Here is a 20,414-nt window from a genome sequence, read left to right as displayed (position 1 = left end):
AACATGTCTAATTTTGGACAATGTATATTAAACTTGTATTTTGTGTATCTTCTCAAGGGATGTAGAAAAGACATTTCCTTACTCAAGAGAAGCACACCTTGTACCTGTTAGATAATGAGGAACAAAAAGATTCAGTGTTTTTTGTTTTTGGAATGTACAAGTACCCGGCCACGTCCACTTATTTGTATATTTATTGATCTTAGCCTTTTTTTTAACTGACTTTAATAGTTCGTTCTTATGTTTTACTGTTACACCACTATCCAAGGTTAGGGTGAGGTTTCAGATCCCGCTAACATGTTTAATCTGCCACATTATCTATGTGTGTGCCCATGGTGCCTGTCCAAAGTCAGGAGCATGGAGTCAGTTTCTCAAAAAAAGACTTACGAGTAAGATTGATTGTGAGTCATTAACAATTATACTTATGATCATTCTTAGTCGTAAGTTTTTATGTGAAACCGACTCCTGTAATTTAGTGGTTATCGTTTGCTTATGTCATGAATGTGTTACATATTTGTTTTTGGTTAATTTTTGTCTGCATATATTAGGCCGTTGGTTATCTCGTTTTAATCGTTTGACACTGTTATTTCGGGGCCTTTTATAACTGACAATGTGGTATGGGCTTTGCTCATGTTGAAGGCCATACGGTTGTTAATTTCTGTGTCATTTTGGTCTTTTGAGTGGAGAGTTGTCCCATTGTCAACCATACCACATCTTCTTAATTATAATAAATGCATTGAACAAAATGACTAAAACCACTGGACTCCTATCATTTTCCGGATTGCCCAAAGATAGATATGTTATTATTCTATTTTTATACGTCCGTCAAAATTTTGACGGGACTTATTATGGTATACAAATGTCCGGTGTCCGTCCGTCCGTCTGTCCGGCGTAAACATGTCGCACCGTAACTTGAGAACGACTTATCCAAATTTCATGAAACTTAATATAGTTGTTTCTAATGATGGTCAAATGATCTGTATACTTTTTGGTGAAAATAAGATTTAAACTTTTTGAGTTGCGGCACTTTGTAACTAAAACAGGGGTGTGTTTTTTTTTCACATGTCGCACCGTATCTCAAAAACGTTTCTTGATTATTGCTTAAAACTTTACACACTTCTTAGTTATATTAATCTAAATATCTGTATACTTTTTGGTGATGATTCAAAATTTCTCATTTTTGAGTTTTTGAGTATTTTATAAAAAAGGGGGAGGTTTTTTTTACATGTCGCGCCGTATCTCAAAAACAATTTATGATTATTGCTTAAAACTTTACACACTTCTTTGTTATATTAATCTAAAGATCTGTATACTTTTTGGTGATGATTCAAAATTTCATTTTTGAGTTATTGAGTATTTTGTAAAAAAGGGGGAGGTTTTTTTTACATGTCGTGCTGTATCTCAAAAACGATTTATGATTATTGCTTAAAACTTTACACACTTCTTTGTTATATTAATCTAAAGATCTGTATACTTTTTGGTGATGACTCAAAATTTTATTTTTGAGTTATTGAGTATTTTGTAAAAAAGGGGAGTTTTTTTTTTTTGCATGTCGTGCCGTATCTCAAAACAATTTATGATTATTGCTTGAAACTGTACACACTTCTTTGTTATACTAATTTAAAGATCTGTATACTTTTTGGTTTGATTCAAAATTTTATTTTAGTGATATTTGTATAAAATAAACAGGGTGGGGGGGGACTTGTTTCACATGTGCCGCCGTGTCTCAAAAACAATAAATGGTTATTGCTTAAAACTTCCTCAGAAACTATTTATGATTATTGCATAAAACTTCCACACAAGACGTTGGGCGTATCATGCGCTCATGGCGCAGCTGTTTATTTCATGATATATTCATCTTTGTCTTAGATTAAAAATAAAACTGTAAAAGAACCCAAAGTCATCGCCCCCTATCCTCTCGGGCCCGGTTGAAAAATATCAATATGTAGATCAATTTAACAATCACAGTGTACAGTATGCATCAATTTACTCAATGTTCTAAATAATAATTTGAATGGTACTACTTTTTACTGCATAAAATTTATTTTACAACTAAAAGGTTTTAAAAAAAATGGACGTTCATGTAAATTTTGAAAGTCAGCAGCCAAGTTAATACATCAATAATTTCAACTCTTATAATTCTCAACTATTTTTTTGTGCTCCATGTATGTAGTAAAGAGCATGCATACTTCCTCTCAGTACCAGAACGAGCATTAAGTTGTTCCCTTGTCCGTCTATAAATACGTACATACATACATTATAGGTCTGTCCGTCTGTACGTTCCAAAATTGGTTTCCGATCTCTAACTTTAGTTTGCCTCAACCAAATGTTAAGAAACTTATACACAATGCTTATCATCACAAAACACAGGTCAATTTCGATTTTGCTGGTGTCACTTGATACTAGAGTTATGCTCCTTAACAAAAGGAAAAAATGCTGAATTTTTCGTTTCCGTTTTCCAACTTTAGTTTGTCTCTACCAAATGATACAAAACTTATACACACTGTTCATTACCACAAAACACAGATAGAGTTTGAAAGTTGATGGCGCCACTTTTCCAGTTCAAGAGTTATGCCCCTTTACTAAAAGCAAAATTGCTAAATTGTTCGTTTCAGTTCTCTAACTTTAATTTTATGCTTCAACAAAATGTTATGAAACTTATATACAATGCTTATTACCACAAAACACAGACCCAGTATGAATTTTGGTGATTTCTTTTTTCTGTTCCAAGGTTATGCTCCTTTATGAGGTGTAATACTACCAAATCATGGTACGTCACATCCGGTTGTATACGAAAGTAGGTCGAAAAAAATATTCCCTTGAATTAGGGTTATTAATCCTACATTTTATTGCAGTAAAAAAATTTCTGTGTCATAAACATATGTCTTGGGTATTTCAAAACACCATTACTTTTCTATTTGGGATTTCTAAAGAAAATTTTGCAAACTTGAGGTTACATGGTGACTAAACCTTGTACACAGATAAAATAAGGGGAGAAATTTGATTGGTTAACTTCCAATGATGGTTATTTTCTTATATGCAATGACATGTTATGTGAAATTTTTTCTATAGTATTGGATAGGATTAAACTTTACTCATGCATGCCAAGTATTTCTTTATTTGAAAAAAAGATAAATTCTGCACATTTTTTTGAAAAGTGCAAATTTAACAAAGGCTAATAGGAGAAAATCAACGGTGGTATTACACCTACAAATGAAAAAAAATGCTGATATTTCCGACCTCTAACTTGAGTTTATCTCAATTCAATGTTATGAAATGCATATACAATGATTATTGCCACAAAACTCAGTTTAAGTTCAAATTTTAGTAGCGTCACTTTTAAAGTTCTTGAGATATCATGTCTCTGTATAACTTTATATGTTAGCCGGGAAATCAACTGAGTCCCTATGCCAATGGACACATTCTCTATTTATCTAAGTTAAATTGTTCAATCTTTGGGCGAAGAAAAAAAATACATAAATTAATTGAAACCTGATTTGCGATGGTTGCTGAGCAAGATATTATATCATGGATACGTTCCTGTGTAACCATGGAAACACTGAATGAAGAATTATATTAGAATTGCACTTCTGCACTAAAGGTACTCATCAATATCCTTTAGTTCCACGTTTCAAGCTAAACAATTACACTCTGATACTAAACATCTTTTTAAATGTTCTTCAATTGTTAACTTAAAACTAACTATGCGTTGCTAAGGAAAATTCGGGTTGTTTTGACGGATTATATAGATACAAAATCAATATGATTTTTCATGCAAACATTGTTTCTTAATATATCAATATAGGAGTCGACTTAATATGAGTTGTATGAAAACATTTGAATTTTTCATTTTTTTTATGGATAACATTGGATAAAAAAGTACTTTTGTGTGGTCATTAGGCAACATTGCCCCTTATCATACCTTGTCCTATGAATACATGAATCTTGTCCTTTGTGATTTATTTGTATGCTAATCAAATATAACAGTATTAACAAGAAGAAGATGCTCAACCCTTATAATGTAAATAGACTTTTTTGTGGTTTGTAAAAGATTTTAAAGATGTTGTTTAGATTGTTTTTATGCCCCAGCGACAAAATGTCGAGGGAGCATATAAATTTACCCCCGTCTGTCTGTCCGTCCGTCTGTTCTTCCGTTCATATGTCCGGATTAGCATACATTGTTCGTCCGGCCATCTCGTCCTACAGTTTTGGAGGTACAACTTTAATATTTTGTAGGATGTTCATACACATAATAGAGGTGTGCATGGCCACAGATTTTGATTTTTTTCAAATATTCTGAAAATGACAGGTAGTTGGACAGTCATTTTTTTGGTACTAGCTCCATAAAGAGATCATGGTTTGTTCGGCTATCTCCTTCTACAGTAACATCATGATACATAGTGTTAAATTTATCATTTCCTATGGTCAGGCGGAGGCATCATTTGTGTCTTACAGACAGTGTAACAATTTCAAGTTGTATGCCAACATCACTGTTTGTCAAATCTAAAATATGTGGAACTATACTCGTGCATGTGGCAGAGCAGAAAGGAGGTGGGGGACATTGTCCATATCTAGTATTGTGTATAGTCATGTTTACATTTTTAATGGTTTTTAGCTCACCTGTCCTGAAGGGCCAAAACAGTTTTTGTCATCACTTTTCGTCCATTTCAAAGTGATACATCAGATATTTTCAAACTGATATGTTATTGTGTTGTGTTGTTGCACCACTGTCTCAAGTTTAGGGGGAGTGAGCACTCACAAACCTGTTTCACCACAACATTCTGTATATGCATGTTCAAAGTCTGAAGCCAGTACTTCACGGGTTGTTTTTAGTTGCTGTCTGATATATTTGTATTTTTATTATTGATTGCTGGATATTAAACTGTTGATTTTCTCGTCTTAATGGCTTAACATTTTACCGTAGACACAACAAGTTTATGAATTGTTATGTGATATCAGATTGTTTATTCTTTTGTAGACTGTCATGTTAAAGACTCCAGAAGGTAAGTCTTGTTATGATCTGCCAGTATTCTTGTCTATCATTCCGTTATTTAAGAATAAAGTGTTTTTCCTGTAGTAAGTTTTTGGATGTCTGCTTGATTAAACTTCTGATCGGGAATAAAAGAAGGTTGGGGGTTGAGATATTAAAACACTAATTTAAAACTTCAATATATTCATGTGCTGTCCCAAATCAGAAATCCTTAAAAGAGTTGTATTTATGCTATACCTTTTTCGTTATTTCGTTAGAATTTGGTGTTTATGGCAGATCTTCCGTTGTATCTGTTTAAAACAACATCTATACTAATTTTTCTGCACCAGATACGGATGTCCACATTAAATTTCTTTCACTGATACTTTTGACCAATTTAAAAAAAAAAAAAGCAACAGAATGTAAATGAAAAAAAAGTAAAATTGGTACCGTTAATATGTTATGCTCGTGCATATTCACAATATACGGACTTCATTTGATTAATTTTTCAATCTGTTTACATTTACTAAACATGTGTCTTTCTACAGACTGATATTTTCTTCGAAAGTTAATATTGGTCGAAATTTGCCACGGCTTCTTTTGAAACAAATCTCCTGTATTTTTAAATGTTTAAAAAATATCTTGTGCTCCATGACCAATTAAATATAACAGTAATGTCTGTCCTCCCCAGATACGTTAGAAGCTGTCATGTAATACTAAAAAAAAAAATTCAAATTTTATCAATCTTTGTGAAAGTAAAGATTGTTCCCAATAACTGCTCTAACACAGCAATGAGAAAAAAAAAGATTGAAATTAACACTACCTTAGTTCTACAGTCACCATTACACATTGGTTGACATATATATGATGTGTCTGTGTCTTTACTCACTGCTTTTGTAAATATTTAGATACCATTTAAGTCCTCTGATCTGTTATTTATTGATTGAGTCCTTTTTTCGAATGTGACTTTTTACTAAGTGTGAATTTGCATGGCGGGTGATGTTTGCATAACAGGAGACGCTTACCATGTCGATGCACCTTTGGAGTTCATAGGGTTCCCTCAGTTTCTGTGTGTTACCTTTGTCGCTTTCTAATCGATTTGCAAAATTTGAGCATCAATAAACTACTGTTTCCTTTATTTATAGGTGTTATTCCCCTTTGATTGCCAATTTGCGGTTAAGGACACAATTTTGAATTGATCAGATTATTATTTTAAAATGAACATATATCTTCCTGACAGAGTTGACCTAAATGATACATTCCTGATTTTATGGTTTGTTAGATGATTGGTCAAATTATTTGTTCCATATATGATCAAAGTTTGAATGGATAATACATTGAGGGTTGTTAAAAAAAGTGTCATCTAGATGATAGGATGCAACACCTGCTTGCTATAGGAAATCTTTAGTTCTGATTGGCCAAACTTCCTGAGGCTTTTTTGAAGCTACACGAACACAGTGAGATCATCAGATATGGACATCTGAAAATAAATTTTAATATACATTGTTCATTATTTTCTATTTTTGGAATACATACCAGTAAAAGTTTATTTTGACATTACAAGACCTAAAACAAAAATGGATGTTAATATCTATCACCATGGTAGGCAATGGGATTTTAAAAATCCTTTTTATAAGGAGGTATTTTAACATCAATAGTAGCTTTTATGTTTATATTTGTATACCTCCAAGATTTTTTAAAAGAAAGGATATTTAAAAAGTCACATAAAGACCCATCTCTGACCAAGAAGAACATCACTATATCATTAAGTGGTAAATTGGAAAAATTAATTGTTAAAGAAACATTAGCTACAAATTGGATAAGTAATCTAAACAGTTGGACGGCAAACGATTTAATGGCTTCTTATGTCAAGACATTGGTCACGTGACAGAAGGTTGGAGTTTGGAGTTTCTTTTGTAAACGGGCATGCCTTGTGGTTTTTTTACTACCACAAAAAATTTGCGGCCGTATATTGATATTGCGTCGTCCGAAGACACTAAGTTTCCAGACAATAACTTTAGTTTAAGTGAATGGATCTCCATGAAATTTAAACACAAGGTTTGAAACCACAAAAGGAAGGTCGGGATTGGTTTTGGGGAATATGGTCCCAACAGTTTAGGAATTAACAGCCTAAAAAGGGGTCCAAATGCGCATTTTTGTCGAGCCTGCAACTTTTGTTGCAGAAAGCTCGACATAGGGATAGTGATCCGGTGGCGGCTACGGCGGCAGCGTTAGCTAACTTTTTAAAAGCTTTATATTTTAGAAGGTGGAAGACCTGGATGCTTCATACTTTGTATATAGATGCCTCATGTTACGAAGTTTCCGTCAGTCACATGTCAAATGTCCTTGACCTCATTTTCATGGTTCAGTGACCACTTGAAAAAAAATTGCAGATTTTTGTAATGTTGAATTCTCTCTTATTATAATTAATAGGGTAATTATATTTGGTATGTGCGTACCTTGCAAGGTCCTCATGCCTGTCAGACAGTTTTCACTTGACCTCGACCTCATTTCATGGATCAGTGAACAAGGTTAAGTTTTGGTGGTCAAGTCCATATCTCAGATACTATAAGCAATAGGACTAGTATATTCGCTGTATGGAAGGGCTGTAAGGTGTACATGTCCAACTGGCAGGTGTCATCCAACCTTGACCTCATTTTCATGGTTCAGTGGTTATAGTTAAGTTTTTGTGTTTTGGCCTGTTTTTCTTTTACTTAATGCAATAGATATTTGTTGTATGGAATGATTGTAAGGTGTACATGTCTAGCTGGCAGATGTCATCTGACCTTGACCTCATTTTCTTTGTTGAGTGGTCAAAGTTAAGTTTTTGAGTTTTGGTCTTTCTATCTAATACAATATGTCATAGGTCAACTATATTTGGTGTATGGAAATATTTTATGATCTTTGTCAGTCACGCAGGTTTTATTTGACCTCGACCTCATTTTCACGGTTCATTGCTCAGTGTTAAGTTTTTGTGTTTTGGTCTATTTTTCTTAAACTATAAGTAATAGGTCAACTATATTTGTTGTATGGAAGCATTGTTAGCTGTACATGTCTGTCTGGCATGGTTCATCTGAAATTGACCTCATTTTCATGGTTCATTGGTCTTTGTTTAGTTATCTTGGTTAATAAGTTTATGTGGCAGTTTTTAATAAAGCTTTATACTTACGACTATCAGCATAATATCAATGATTAGTAAAGAAGGCAAGACATTTCAGCGTGTGCACTCTTGTTTCTAGTTTCCAGACAATATCTTGTGTGTAAGTGTATGGATCTTTTTGAAATTTTGTACCACAAGGTTCCATACCAAAAAAGGAAGGTTAGGATTGATTTTGGGGGTTATGGCCCTAACTGTTTAGGAATTAGGGACCAAAAGGGGCCAACAACAATACTTTTCTAATACTTTGTATAAATTACTTATTTCTTGAACAATTTCAATGGGGTTTTATTCTTGAATTATTTGGGTTCTTTAGTATGGTGATTCTAACCGTGTATTAAGTTTTTGGATTTTGGGCCCCTTTTAAAACTGGTCCACATTGAGGTCCAAAGGGTCCAAAATTAAACTTTGTTTGATTTCATAACAAATTGAATTATTGGGGTTTCTTTGATATGCCAAATCTAACCGTGTTTTAAGTTTTTTTTTTTTATATTGGGCCCCGTTTTTAAATTGGTCCACATTGAGGTCCAAAGGGTCCAAAATTAAAATTTGTTTGATTTCATCAAAAACTTATGTATTGGGGTTCTTTGATATGCCGAATCTAAAATATGTATTTAGATTCTTAATATTTGGTCCCCTTTTCAAATTGTTCTACATTAAGGTTCAAAGGGTCCAAATTTAACTTAGTTTGATTGAAGAAAAAATAGAATTTTTGGGATTCTTTGATATGCTGAATCCAAACCTGTAATTAGATTGTTGATTTTGGGCTCAGTTTTCAAGTTGGTCCAAATCGGGATCCAAAATTAAACTTTGTTTGATATCAACAAAAATTGAATAGATGGGGTTCTTTGATATGCTGAATCTATCCGTGTATTAAGTTTTTGGATGTTTGGCCCCGTTTTTAAATTGGTCTACATTGAGGTCAAAAGGGTCAAAAATTAAACTTTGTTTGATTTCTTCACAAATTTATTTATTGGGGTTTCTTTGATACGCCAAATCTAACCGTGTATTAAGTTTTTTGATTTTGTGCCCCGTTTTTGAATTGGTCCACATTGAGGTCCAAAGGGTCTAAAATTAAACTGTGTTTGATTTCAACAAAAATTGAATATACAGGGTTCTTTGATATGCTGAATCTATCCGTGTATTAAGTTGTTGGATGTAGGGCTTGTTTTTAAATTGGTCCACATTGAGTTCCAAAGGGTCCAAAATTAAACTTTGTTTGATTTCATCACAAATTGAATTATTGGGCGTTTCTTTAATATGCCGAATCTAACCGTGTATTAAGTTTTTTTGATTTTGGGCCCTGTGTTTAAATTGGTCCACATTGAGGTCCAAAGGGTCCAAAATTAAACTTTGTTTGATTTCATCAAAAATTTATTTATTGGGGTTCTTTGATATGCCGAATCTATCTTTATATATATATATACTACTCGTCTAAAAATCAACCCAACGATGTTAGATCTGTAAATTTGCTTTCGCAAATTTTTGGTTCTTCCCTCGCCTGGATTCGAACCCATGCTACTGTGATATCGTGACACCAAATCGCCTGCACTGCAGCCGTCCCGCTAGACCACACGACCACCTGGGCTCTCAAAAAAAGAGCTTTCGCTGGCCATGTGTTACCTTTCCACGTCAGTTTTAATCTAGCGGCGTACTACAGTACATGATATATAAGGCATGAAGATGTTATTGTTACAGATCATCTAAATTATCTATAGTAAAGGATCCTACAAATTAATGTAAGATACAGTCACAGAAAATAATTATATTCATAAGTACGTCTGAGTCAGTGACAACCCTACAACAGATGTATCCATCGGATCGCCATCAATGATGGTGATACATGGCTGTGTACATAATGTATATACAACTCGTCTAAACATCAACCCAACAATGTTAGATCTGTAAATTTGCTTTCGCAAATTTTTGGTTCTTCCCTCGCTGGGATTGGAACCCATATATATGTATATATATATATAATATTGCGCAATAGCAAGAAATTTTCTATTTAATTAATAGGTTAATTATATTTGGTATGTGCGTACCTTGCAAGGTCCTCATGCCTGTCAGACAGTTTTCACTTGACCTTGGTTTTGCGCAATAGCAAGAAATATTCAATTGCACAGTATTGTCCCGTTTTCAAATTGGTCCACATTGAGGTCCAAAGGGTCAAAAATTAAACTTTGTTTGATTTCATCACAAATTTTATTTATTGGGGTTTCTTTGATACGCCAAATCTAACAGTGTATTATGTTTTTTGATTTTGGGCCCCGTTTTTGAATTGGTCCACATTGAGGTCCAAAGTGTCCAAAATTAAACTTTGTTTGATTTTAACAAAAATTGTATATACGGGGTTCTTTGATATACTGAATCTATCCGTGTATTAAGTTTTTGGATGTAGGGCTTGTTTTTAAATTGGTCCACATTGAGGTCCAAAGGGTCCAAAATTAAACTTTGTTTGATTTCATCAAAAATTGATTTATTGGGGTTCTTTGATATGAAAAATCTAACCGTGTATTTTGATTCTTAATTTTTGGTCTCCTTTTCAAATTGTTCTACAATACAGTCCAAAGGGTCCAAAATTAAACTTAGTATGATTTTAAAAAATATTGAATACTTTGGATTCTTTGATATGTTGAATCTAAACATGTAATTAGATTTTTGATTATGAGCCCAGTTTTCATGTTGGTCCAAATCGGGGTACAAAATTAAACTTTGTTTGATTTCAACAAAAATTGAATGTATATGGGGTTCTTAAATATGCTGAATCTATCCGTGTATTAAGTTTTTGGATGTTGGGCCCCATTTTTAAATTGGTCCACATTGAGGTCCAAAGGGTCTATAATTAAACGTTGTTTGATTTCATAAAAAAATAAATTACTGGGGTTCTTTGATATGCCGAATCTAACCGTTTATTTAGACTTTAAATTTTTGGTCTCGTTTTCAATCGATCTACATTAAGGTCCAAAGGGTCCAAAATTAAACTTAGTTTGATTTTAACAAAAAATGAATTCTTGGGGTTCTTTGATATGCTGAATTTAAACATGTATTTAGATTTTTGATTATGAGTCCAGTTTTCAAGTTGGTCCAAATCTTTAATTTTTACAGAATACACTATGTTAAATCGTTTAACGGGTAAAGGAACCTATGAATCTTATGACATGCGCTGTATGGTGACTGGCCAGTTCGCCGTCGGAAAATCTACTCTGGTGAAGCTATTAGTGGGGGACATTTAGACTTTAAATTTTTGGTCTCGTTTTCAATCGATCTACATTAAGGTCCAAAGGGTCCAAAATTAAACTTAGTTTGATTTTAACAAAAAATGAATTCTTGGGGTTCTTTGATATGCTGAATTTAAACATGTATTTAGATTTTTGATTATGAGTCCAGTTTTCAAGTTGGTCCAAATCTTTAATTTTTACAGAATACACTATGTTAAATCGTTTAACGGGTAAAGGAACCTATGAATCTTATGACATGCGCTGTATGGTGACTGGCCAGTTCGCCGTCGGAAAATCTACTCTGGTGAAGCTATTAGTGGGGGACATCATTCCCGAAGGGAGACATCCTACAGATGGTATCTCTCTCCTTGAAGGTCGATGTGGCCTTGACGTCCAGACAAGAGAATGGATTCTTATAAATCCAGGTAAGAGGTGAAATATACAAAATGTTTGTTTATGCCCCTGTCGCATCGGAGGGGAAATTAAGTCTTACCCTTGTCCGTCTGTACGTCTGTCCGAGCATTATGTGAAGTTCGGACATGCATCCCAAAATTAGTGTCTGTACTCTTACATTAGTTTGCCTCAACCAAATTTGTATGCCCCACCTACGATAGTAGATGGGCATTATGTTTTCTGGTCTGTTCGCTCATTTGATCGTCCGTCCGTTCGTCTGTCCGGCTTCAGGTTAAAGTTATTGGTCAAGGTAGTTTTTGATGAAGTTGAAGTCCAATCAACTTGAAACTTAGTACACATGTTACATATGATATGATCTTTCTAATTTAAATGCCAAATTAGATTTTTCACCACAATTTCACAGTCCACTGAACATAGAAAATGATAGTGCAAGTTTCAGGTTAAAGTTTTTGGTGAAGGTAGTTTTTGATGAAGTTGAAGTCCAATCAACTTGAAACTAAGTACACATGTTCCGTATGATATGATCTTTCTAAAAAATGATCGTGCGAATGGGGCATTCGTGTTCTATGGACACATTCTTGTTTGAAACTGATATACGATGCTCATTACCACAAAACTAACAACAATTTTTAATTTTGGTGGCGTCCCTTTTAACGTTCTTGAGTTATGTACCTTTAAAACATTATATGCAAACAGGGCATCATGTGTGTCCCATGGACACATTCTCAATCTATTTTAAAAGATATAAGATGACCCGGCCCTTTAACAGTGCACAGTTTTTAACACATTTTTCTAACGACAAGTGCCTTGGTAACGATCGCTTTGAGGGTTCTTCTCAAAAAAACAGTTTTGACGACCTTGAAACGTGGACGTGTCTGAAAGCACCCTTTACCAATGTCAACAAGCAATGCAAAACTTTCCATGTAAAAATGGAAATACGGTCAGAAATACAGAGTGGTTTGTTGATTTTTCACATAAAATTTTAAATATAAGGACAGAAATATACATGATATAAGAATAAAGCATAACAATAAAAAAAAAAATAAAAAAAATATTGACATGTTGTTGTACGACTGCCAATGACGCAATGTTTACCCGTAAACAAACTGTTAGAGAGGACTGCAATGTTAACAACTGCATGTCAAAAACAAGTAAAACCCATATATAGTATGCTATGAAGGTGTCGGAGTTCATCTGCACGCTATCTGTTTTGCCTATTACTACATTTTGTCACTGTTAAAAATTCTTCTTTTTTAACATGAAATATTTTCATTTACAAGTTTTGTCAGGAATTTATTCCGAATATGTGAAATATTTTCTCACTGCAAAATTTTGGTAATAGTTAGGTATTTTCTGAAACAGTTTTGAACATAACAATTTTCCAGCAAAGACTAAATACTTGACAGTCACATCTAAAATTAATTTACAGATGTATATACTTTATCAAATCATGGGCACGAAAAGGCACTTTAAAACAACCACTGTCCTCTAACTGGAATTTTTGTTGTTGTATTTGTTAGCGTAAAGAGGATTTATAACAAATTCTTTCATATCAGGCCAAAAAAATATATATGTCTGTTTAAGATTACATAATTTAAATAAATAGGGTAGGTAGGTCTGTATTTCTGTTTTATTTTATTTTTTCATTTTATTTTTTGTGTCATGATTTTGAGTCATGCGGTTTCGTCTTGTTGTGGTCCGAGTTGATCATGGGTAGAGTTTACCCGTATTTTTAATGATTGGATTGTTTCCCTTTGTTATAGGTTGGAAAAAATGATGGCAAAGTGTTCATTACATCACATGAGTCGCGAATTTCCTTAAAACAGCTGTCATATTCACGATTGTGAACATTAGGATATAATTCTTAATGATTTGCATATCTATAAATACTTGAATTGGATTGGTCAATTAGAATTTTTCTCTAAGTTTACACTTCGATAAACCATGTTTCCGAAACTACTTTTGTAATCTATTCATGCGCGATACACAAGCTTGCAGTGATCCCGGGATTTTCAGCAAATTGAGATTAAAAAACAATTGCATAACAGTTATGACTATTCTAGTGCATATATAACAAAAAAAGAAATAAATTTATTGCACTAAAGCTTCGAAAATGTACAAAAATTAAATTTAATAAAATTCCCCGAAATTTCATGAATGATTTGGCAAATTTACGTCATGGCAAAACACGACGTCATACGAATGGAAATTTTCAAGGGAAATATTATTTCGTTACATGTACGCTTTAAATTCGGATAAAATTTAATTAAAATGAAGTTTTTGAGGTAGGTGCTATTTCATTTAAGATTCCGTTGTATTTATTGGACATTTATGGTTTTTAGAAAGTCAAGATGGCGGCGTACTCCTTAGTTACGACTTGCCATTGTGCTTTTGATGGTAAAAATATATAGTAGCCATCAACAACAAAAATGTTTTGCTGAAGAATTATAAGGATTAAACACATATTGGCAATACTAACTTCACTTTTGACACGAGTTCAGTTTATTTTTCACTTTACGATGGAAATAAAATGACTTAGGGTCGGCGCTCAAAAGTAGGGTAGGTTGGATAACAGTAAACAGACAGATATTTCGTTTTTGCCTTATAATTCAATGATCTCCGGAACTTAACATAAATCCTCGGGGTTTTCTATTTATGATATTTTCTTTTACTTGTTTTGATATTTGTTATTTTGTATTTTATGTTTTATCTATCAATGTGCCAACCGAGTTCGCATTAAAAAAGAGGAAATATCAGCGTAAAAATGTTAACAATTGAATAAGAATGTGTTATCACAATAGACTACCGGAACTCGAGCAACACATTTCACTAAATTGATTATTTGTTTTACCCAGAAAAAAGAGGTCTATGCAATTATCCCTCAATACTGCATGCTTTGCGGAGAAGCACAAAATCTTTGGTTTGAATAAGTCGGGATTCAGCCTATGACACATGCAGTCTACCGGGCAATTCCAAACACTACCAGCTAAAGGCCGTATATACACAAAATGTAATTACTACTTACTTGGTTCAGGAAAAGTTGGGATTGGAATTCTAAATCTCCGTGCAGTACACAGGAACGCTATATTAGATGATGTCCGCAAACTTTAACTTCTGTCATATTTGTTGACATGCATATTTTTTTTTTTTTTGAAAAGCGAAGCTAATAAGGAAAGTTCTTGATTTCAAAAAATGAAAGTGTATATTAGCATGTCATTGCATCAAAAATTATGAATGGCAATTTTCTAAATGATTTGTGAACACTGGTTTGACCAACTTGTGGCAAAGTAACATCTTATCGGTAAAGGATGATAATAAGGAGATGACTTTTTAAACTGCACACGTCTGGTTAACATCAGACCTTGACCTCATTTCATCGTTCATTGATCAAGGTTTAGTTTTCCTGGTTAAGTCTTTTTCTTCAAAACTATAAGCGATAGGTCAACTTTATTTAGTGTATTGAATGATTGAAAGGTGTACATGTATTTCCCGTTTGGTTTATCTGACCTTAACCTAATTTTCTTTGATCATGTTAAAGTTATGTGATACTTGTAGTAGACTTTATATTTATGACTATCAACATAAAATCAATGGTCAGTAAAGAAGGCGAGACATTTCAGCCTGAGCACTCCTGTTACCCTTTTTTGCATTTTCGTTGAAATCAAAGTAGATAAACGGTATGGTTCGTGAGTAATCAATGATATAAGGATTTATTTTGATACCATTGAAAGATGGTTTTTACCTGTAGTTGCATTTTTATACTGGTCCGAGACCACAATTATTTCGTAGTGCATTTCTTTTAGAACATAAATGAAAATAAAAAAAATCCCACCTGCGCTTTCTCAAAGAAACTTTTACAGTGTGTTGTACTACTTTTGGGACAAAATATATCAAAATAATAGAAAACTTCATCGCCTTTTCAAACTCAAAATATGGACAATTTTATCTTTAGGGCGCCTTGAAATCTTTTGACAGCTTCCGAAGTACTATTTTTCAACCTTTTTCACCTGGACCAAATCACTACTTTCCTTTAAAATTCTGGACCCAATTTTTTTTACAGTGTACTTTTACCCCCCTACTTGCAATTTGATGCATTAAACATGGAGAAATAAATTTGGAAGGGTTATAAAAATTAATGGCAAGTAACCCACTGTCAACACTAGGGACTATATTTGTGAACAACGAAAATCAAGGGACGACAATTGTGGTCTCGGACCTAATACTCCACGCAACGAAGTTGCCGAGAGTATAATGTTTTTCACCCCCCTGTCTGTCCGTCCGTCCATAAGTCAGTCTGTTCTTGTTATCGCAACTCCTTTAAAACCCCATAACAGAATTTTAGGAAACTTTGTAGATAATAGGGACATACTAGGTAGATTTCCATACAGACAGGATATAACAATTCATTTTTTTTCACCCCCCTGTCTGTCTGTCCGTCCATAAGTCAGTCCTGTTCTTGTTATCGCAACTCCTTTAAAACCCCAGAACAGAATTTTATGAAATTTTGTAGATAATAAGGACATACTATGTAGATTTACATATAGACAGGATATAACGATTCAATTTTTTTTAGGAGTTATGCCCCATTAACTTAGAATTTTGGCCAGAACGCAACTCCTCTGAAACCTCACAACAGAATTTCATGAATGTTTGTAGATAATATAAACATACTATGTAAATGTGCATATCGACAGGAAACTACGATTCAATTTTTGTCGAGCCTGCAACTTTTGTTGCAGAAAGCTCGACATAGGGATAGTGATCCGGCGGCGGCTACGGTGGCGGCGTTAGCTAACTTCTTAAAAGCTTTATATTTTAGAAGGTAGAAGACCTGGATGCTTCATACTTTGCATATAGATGCCTCATGTTACGAACTTTCCGTCAGTCACATGTCCAATGTCCTTGACCTCATTTTCATGGTTCGGTTCAGTGACTACTTGAAAAAAAAGTTAAGATATTTTGTAATGTTAAATTCTCTCTTACTATAAGTAATTGGATAACTATATTTGGTATGTGCGTACCTTGCAAGGTTCTCATGCCCGTCAGACAGTTTTCACTTGACCTCGACCTCATTTCATGGATCAGTGAACAAGGTTAAGTTTTGGTGGTCAAGTCCATATCTCAGATACTATAAGCAATAGGTCTAGTATATTCGGTGTATGGAAGGACTGTAAGGTGTACATGTCCAACTGGCAGGTGTCATCTGACCTTGACCTCATTTTCATGGTTCAGTGGTTATAGTTAAGTTTTTGTCGAGCCTGCAACTTTTGTTGCAGAAAGCTCGACATAGGGATAGTGATCCGGCGGCGGTATAGAAGGCGAGACATTTCAGCGTGTGCACTCTTGTTGTGTTTTGGTCTGTTTTTCTTATACTATATGCAGTAGGTCTACTATATTTGTTGTATGAAATGATTGTAAGGTGTTCATGTCTAGCTGACAGGTGTCATCTGACCTTGACCTCATTTTCATGGTTCAGTGGTCAAAGTTAAGTTTTTGAGTTTTGGTCTATTTTTCTAATACTCTATGCATTAGGTCAACTATATTTGGTGTATGGAAATATTTTATGATCTATACGTCTGTTACGCAGGTTTTATTTGACCTTGACCTCATTTTCACGGTCCATTGTGAAGTGTTAAGTGCTTGTGTTTTGGTCTGTTTTTCTTAATTTATAAGCAATTAGTCAACTGTATTTCTTGTATTGAAGAATTGTTAGCTGTACATGTCTGCCTGGCATGGTTCATCTGACCTTTACCTCATTTTCATGGTTCATTGATCAATGTTTTGTTTTCTTGGTTAATGTTGAGTTTATGTGACAGTTGTAATAAAGCTTTATATTCAGGTCTATCAACATAATATCAATGATTAGTAAAGAAAGCGAGACATTTCAGCGTGTGCACTCCTGTTTTTATGCCCCACCTACGATAGTAGAGGGGCATTATGTTTTCTGGTCTGTGCGTCCGTTCGTCCGTCTGTTCGTTCGTCCATTCGTTCGTTCGTCCGTCTGTCCCGCTTCAGGTTAAAGTTTTTGGTCAAGGTAGTTTTTGATGAAGTTCAAGTCCAATCAACTTGAAACTTAGTACACATGTTCCTTATGATATGATCTTTCTAATTTTAAAGCCAAATTAAACTTTTGACCCCAATTTCACGGTCCACTGAACATAGAAAATGAAAGTGCATGTTTCAGGTTAAAGTTTTTGGTCAAGGTAGTTTTTGATGAAGTTGAAGTCCAATCAACTTGAAACTTAGTACAAATGTTCCCTATGATATTATCTTTCTAATTTTAATGCCTAATTATATTTTTTATCCAATTTCACGGTCCATTGAACATGGAAAATGATATGGGAGTGGGGCATCCGTGTACTTTGGACACATTCTTGTTCTAGGAGTTATGCCCCTTTAACTTAGAATTTTAGCCAAAATATACTACTGCAACAGTTTGTCATCGCAACTCCTCTGAAACCACACAACAAAATTTCATGAAACTTTGTAGATAATAAGGACATACTATGTAGATGTGCCTATAGACAGGAAAATATGATGTAATTTTTAGCTCACCTGGCCCACAGGGCCAAGTGAGCTTTTCCCTTCACTTTGCGTCCGGCGTCCGTCGTCGTTGTTAACTTTTACAAAAATCTTCTCCTCTGAAACTGCTGGGCCAAATTAAACCAAACTTGTCCACAATCATCATTGGGGTATCTAGTTTTAAAAATGTGTCCGGTGACCCGACCCACCAACCAAGATGGCCGCCATGGCTAAAAATAGAACATAGGGGTAAAATGCAGTTTTTGGCTTATAACTCAAAAACCAAAGCATTTAGAGCAAATCTGACAGGGTAAAATTGTAAATCAGGTCAAGATCTATCTGTCCTGAAATTTTCAGATGAATTGGGCAACCCGTTGTTGGGTTGCTGCCCGTGAATTGGTAATTTTAAGGAAATTTTGCTGTTTTTTGTCGAGCCTGCAACTTTTGTTGCAGAAAGCTCGACATAGGGATAGTGATCTGGCGGCGGCTACGGCGGCGGTGTTAGCTAACTTCTTAAAAGCTTTATATTTTAGAAGGTGGAAGACCTGGATGCTTCATACTTTGTATATAGATGCCTCATGTTACGAAGTTTCCGTCAGTCACATGTCCAATGTCCTTGACCTCATTTTCATGGTTCAGTGACCACTTGAAAAAAAAGTTCAGATTTTTTGTAATGTTGAATTCTTTCTTATTATAAGCAATAGGATAACCAGGGATAACTATATTTGATATGTGCGTACCTTGAAAGGTCCTCATGTCTGTCAGACAGTTTTCACTTGACCTCGACCTCATGTCATGGATCAGTGAACAAGGTTAAGGTTTGGTGGTCAAGTCCATATCTCAGATACTACAAGCAATAGGGCTAGTATATTCGGTGTATGGAAGGACTGTAAGGTGTACATGTCCAACTGGCAGGTGTCATCTGACCTTGACCTCATTTTCATGTTTCAGTGGTTATAGTTAAATTTTTGTGTTTTGGTCTGTTTTTCTCATATTATATGCAATATGTCTACTATATTCCTTGTATGGAATGATTGTAAGGTGTACCTATCTAGCGGGCAGATGTCATGTGACCTTGACCTCATTTTCATGGTTCAGTGGTCAAAGTTAAGTTTTTGAGTTTTGGTCTTTTTATCTAATACTATATGCCATAGGTGATCTATATTTGATGTATGGAAATATTTAATGATCTTTATGTCAGTCACGCTGGTTTTATTTGACCGTGACCTCATTTTCACGGTTCATTGCACAGCGTTAAGTTTTTGTGTTTTGGTCTATTTTTCTTAAACTATAAGTAATAGGTCAACTATATATGTTGTATAGAAGCATTGTTAGCTGTACATGTCTGCCTGGCATGGTTCATCTGACCTTGACCTCATTTTCATGGTTCATTGGTCTTTGTTTAGTTATCTTGGTTAATGTTATGTTTATGTGACAGTTGTATGAAAGCTTAGCTTTATACTTAGGACTATCAACATAATATCAATGATTAGTATAGAAGGCGAGACATTTCAGCGTGTGCACTCTTGTTGTTATTATCTTGAATATTATTATAGATAGAGATAAACTGTAAACAGTAATAATGTTCAGCAAAGTAAGATTTACAAATAAGTCAACATGACCGAAATGGTCAGATGACCCCTTTAGGAGTTATTGCCCTTTATAGACAATTTTTAACCATTTTTCGTAAATCTTAGTAATCTTTTACAAAAATCTTCTCCTCTGAAACTTTTGGGCCAAATTAATCCAAACTTGGCCAAAATCATCATTGGAGTATATAGTTTAAAAAATGAGTCCGGTGAACCGGCTATCGAACCAAGATGGCCGCCACTGCTAAAATAGAACATAGGGGTAAAATGAAGATTCTGGCTTATAACTCTGAAACCAAAGCATTTAGAGCAAATCTGACAGGAAGTAAAATTGTTAATCAGGTCACGATCTATCTGCCCTGGAATTTTCAGATGAATCGGATAATCGGTTGTTGGGTTGCTGCCCCTGAAATGGTAATTTTAAGGAAATTTTGCTGTTTTTGATTATTATCTTGAATACTGTTATAGATAGAGATAAATTGTAAACAGCAATAATGTTCAGCAAAGTAAGATCTACAAATAAGTCAACATGACCAAAATGGTCA

At 34.3% G+C, this 20,414-nt stretch overlaps 1 protein-coding gene across 1 annotated transcript in view; it reads left to right on the top strand.

Annotated features, from left to right (window-relative positions):
- Positions 1-11,552: 11,552 nt before the first annotated feature.
- Positions 11,553-20,414, top strand: part of LOC143083962 (uncharacterized) — a 58,378-nt gene continuing 49,516 nt past the window's right edge. Inside the window, exon 1 of the mRNA XM_076260379.1 lies at positions 11,553-11,769. Coding sequence (XP_076116494.1) covers positions 11,556-11,769 — 214 coding nt within the window. The 5' untranslated portion in view covers positions 11,553-11,555. The remainder of the gene's footprint in view (positions 11,770-20,414) is intronic.

This window comes from Mytilus galloprovincialis, chromosome 7 (genome assembly GCF_965363235.1).
Source record: "Mytilus galloprovincialis chromosome 7, xbMytGall1.hap1.1, whole genome shotgun sequence".
NCBI classification, from domain to species: Eukaryota; Metazoa; Mollusca; class Bivalvia; order Mytilida; family Mytilidae; genus Mytilus; species Mytilus galloprovincialis.
The sequence above is the reverse complement of the archived record's forward strand: the minus strand, read 5'-3'. Positions and strand labels throughout refer to the sequence as shown.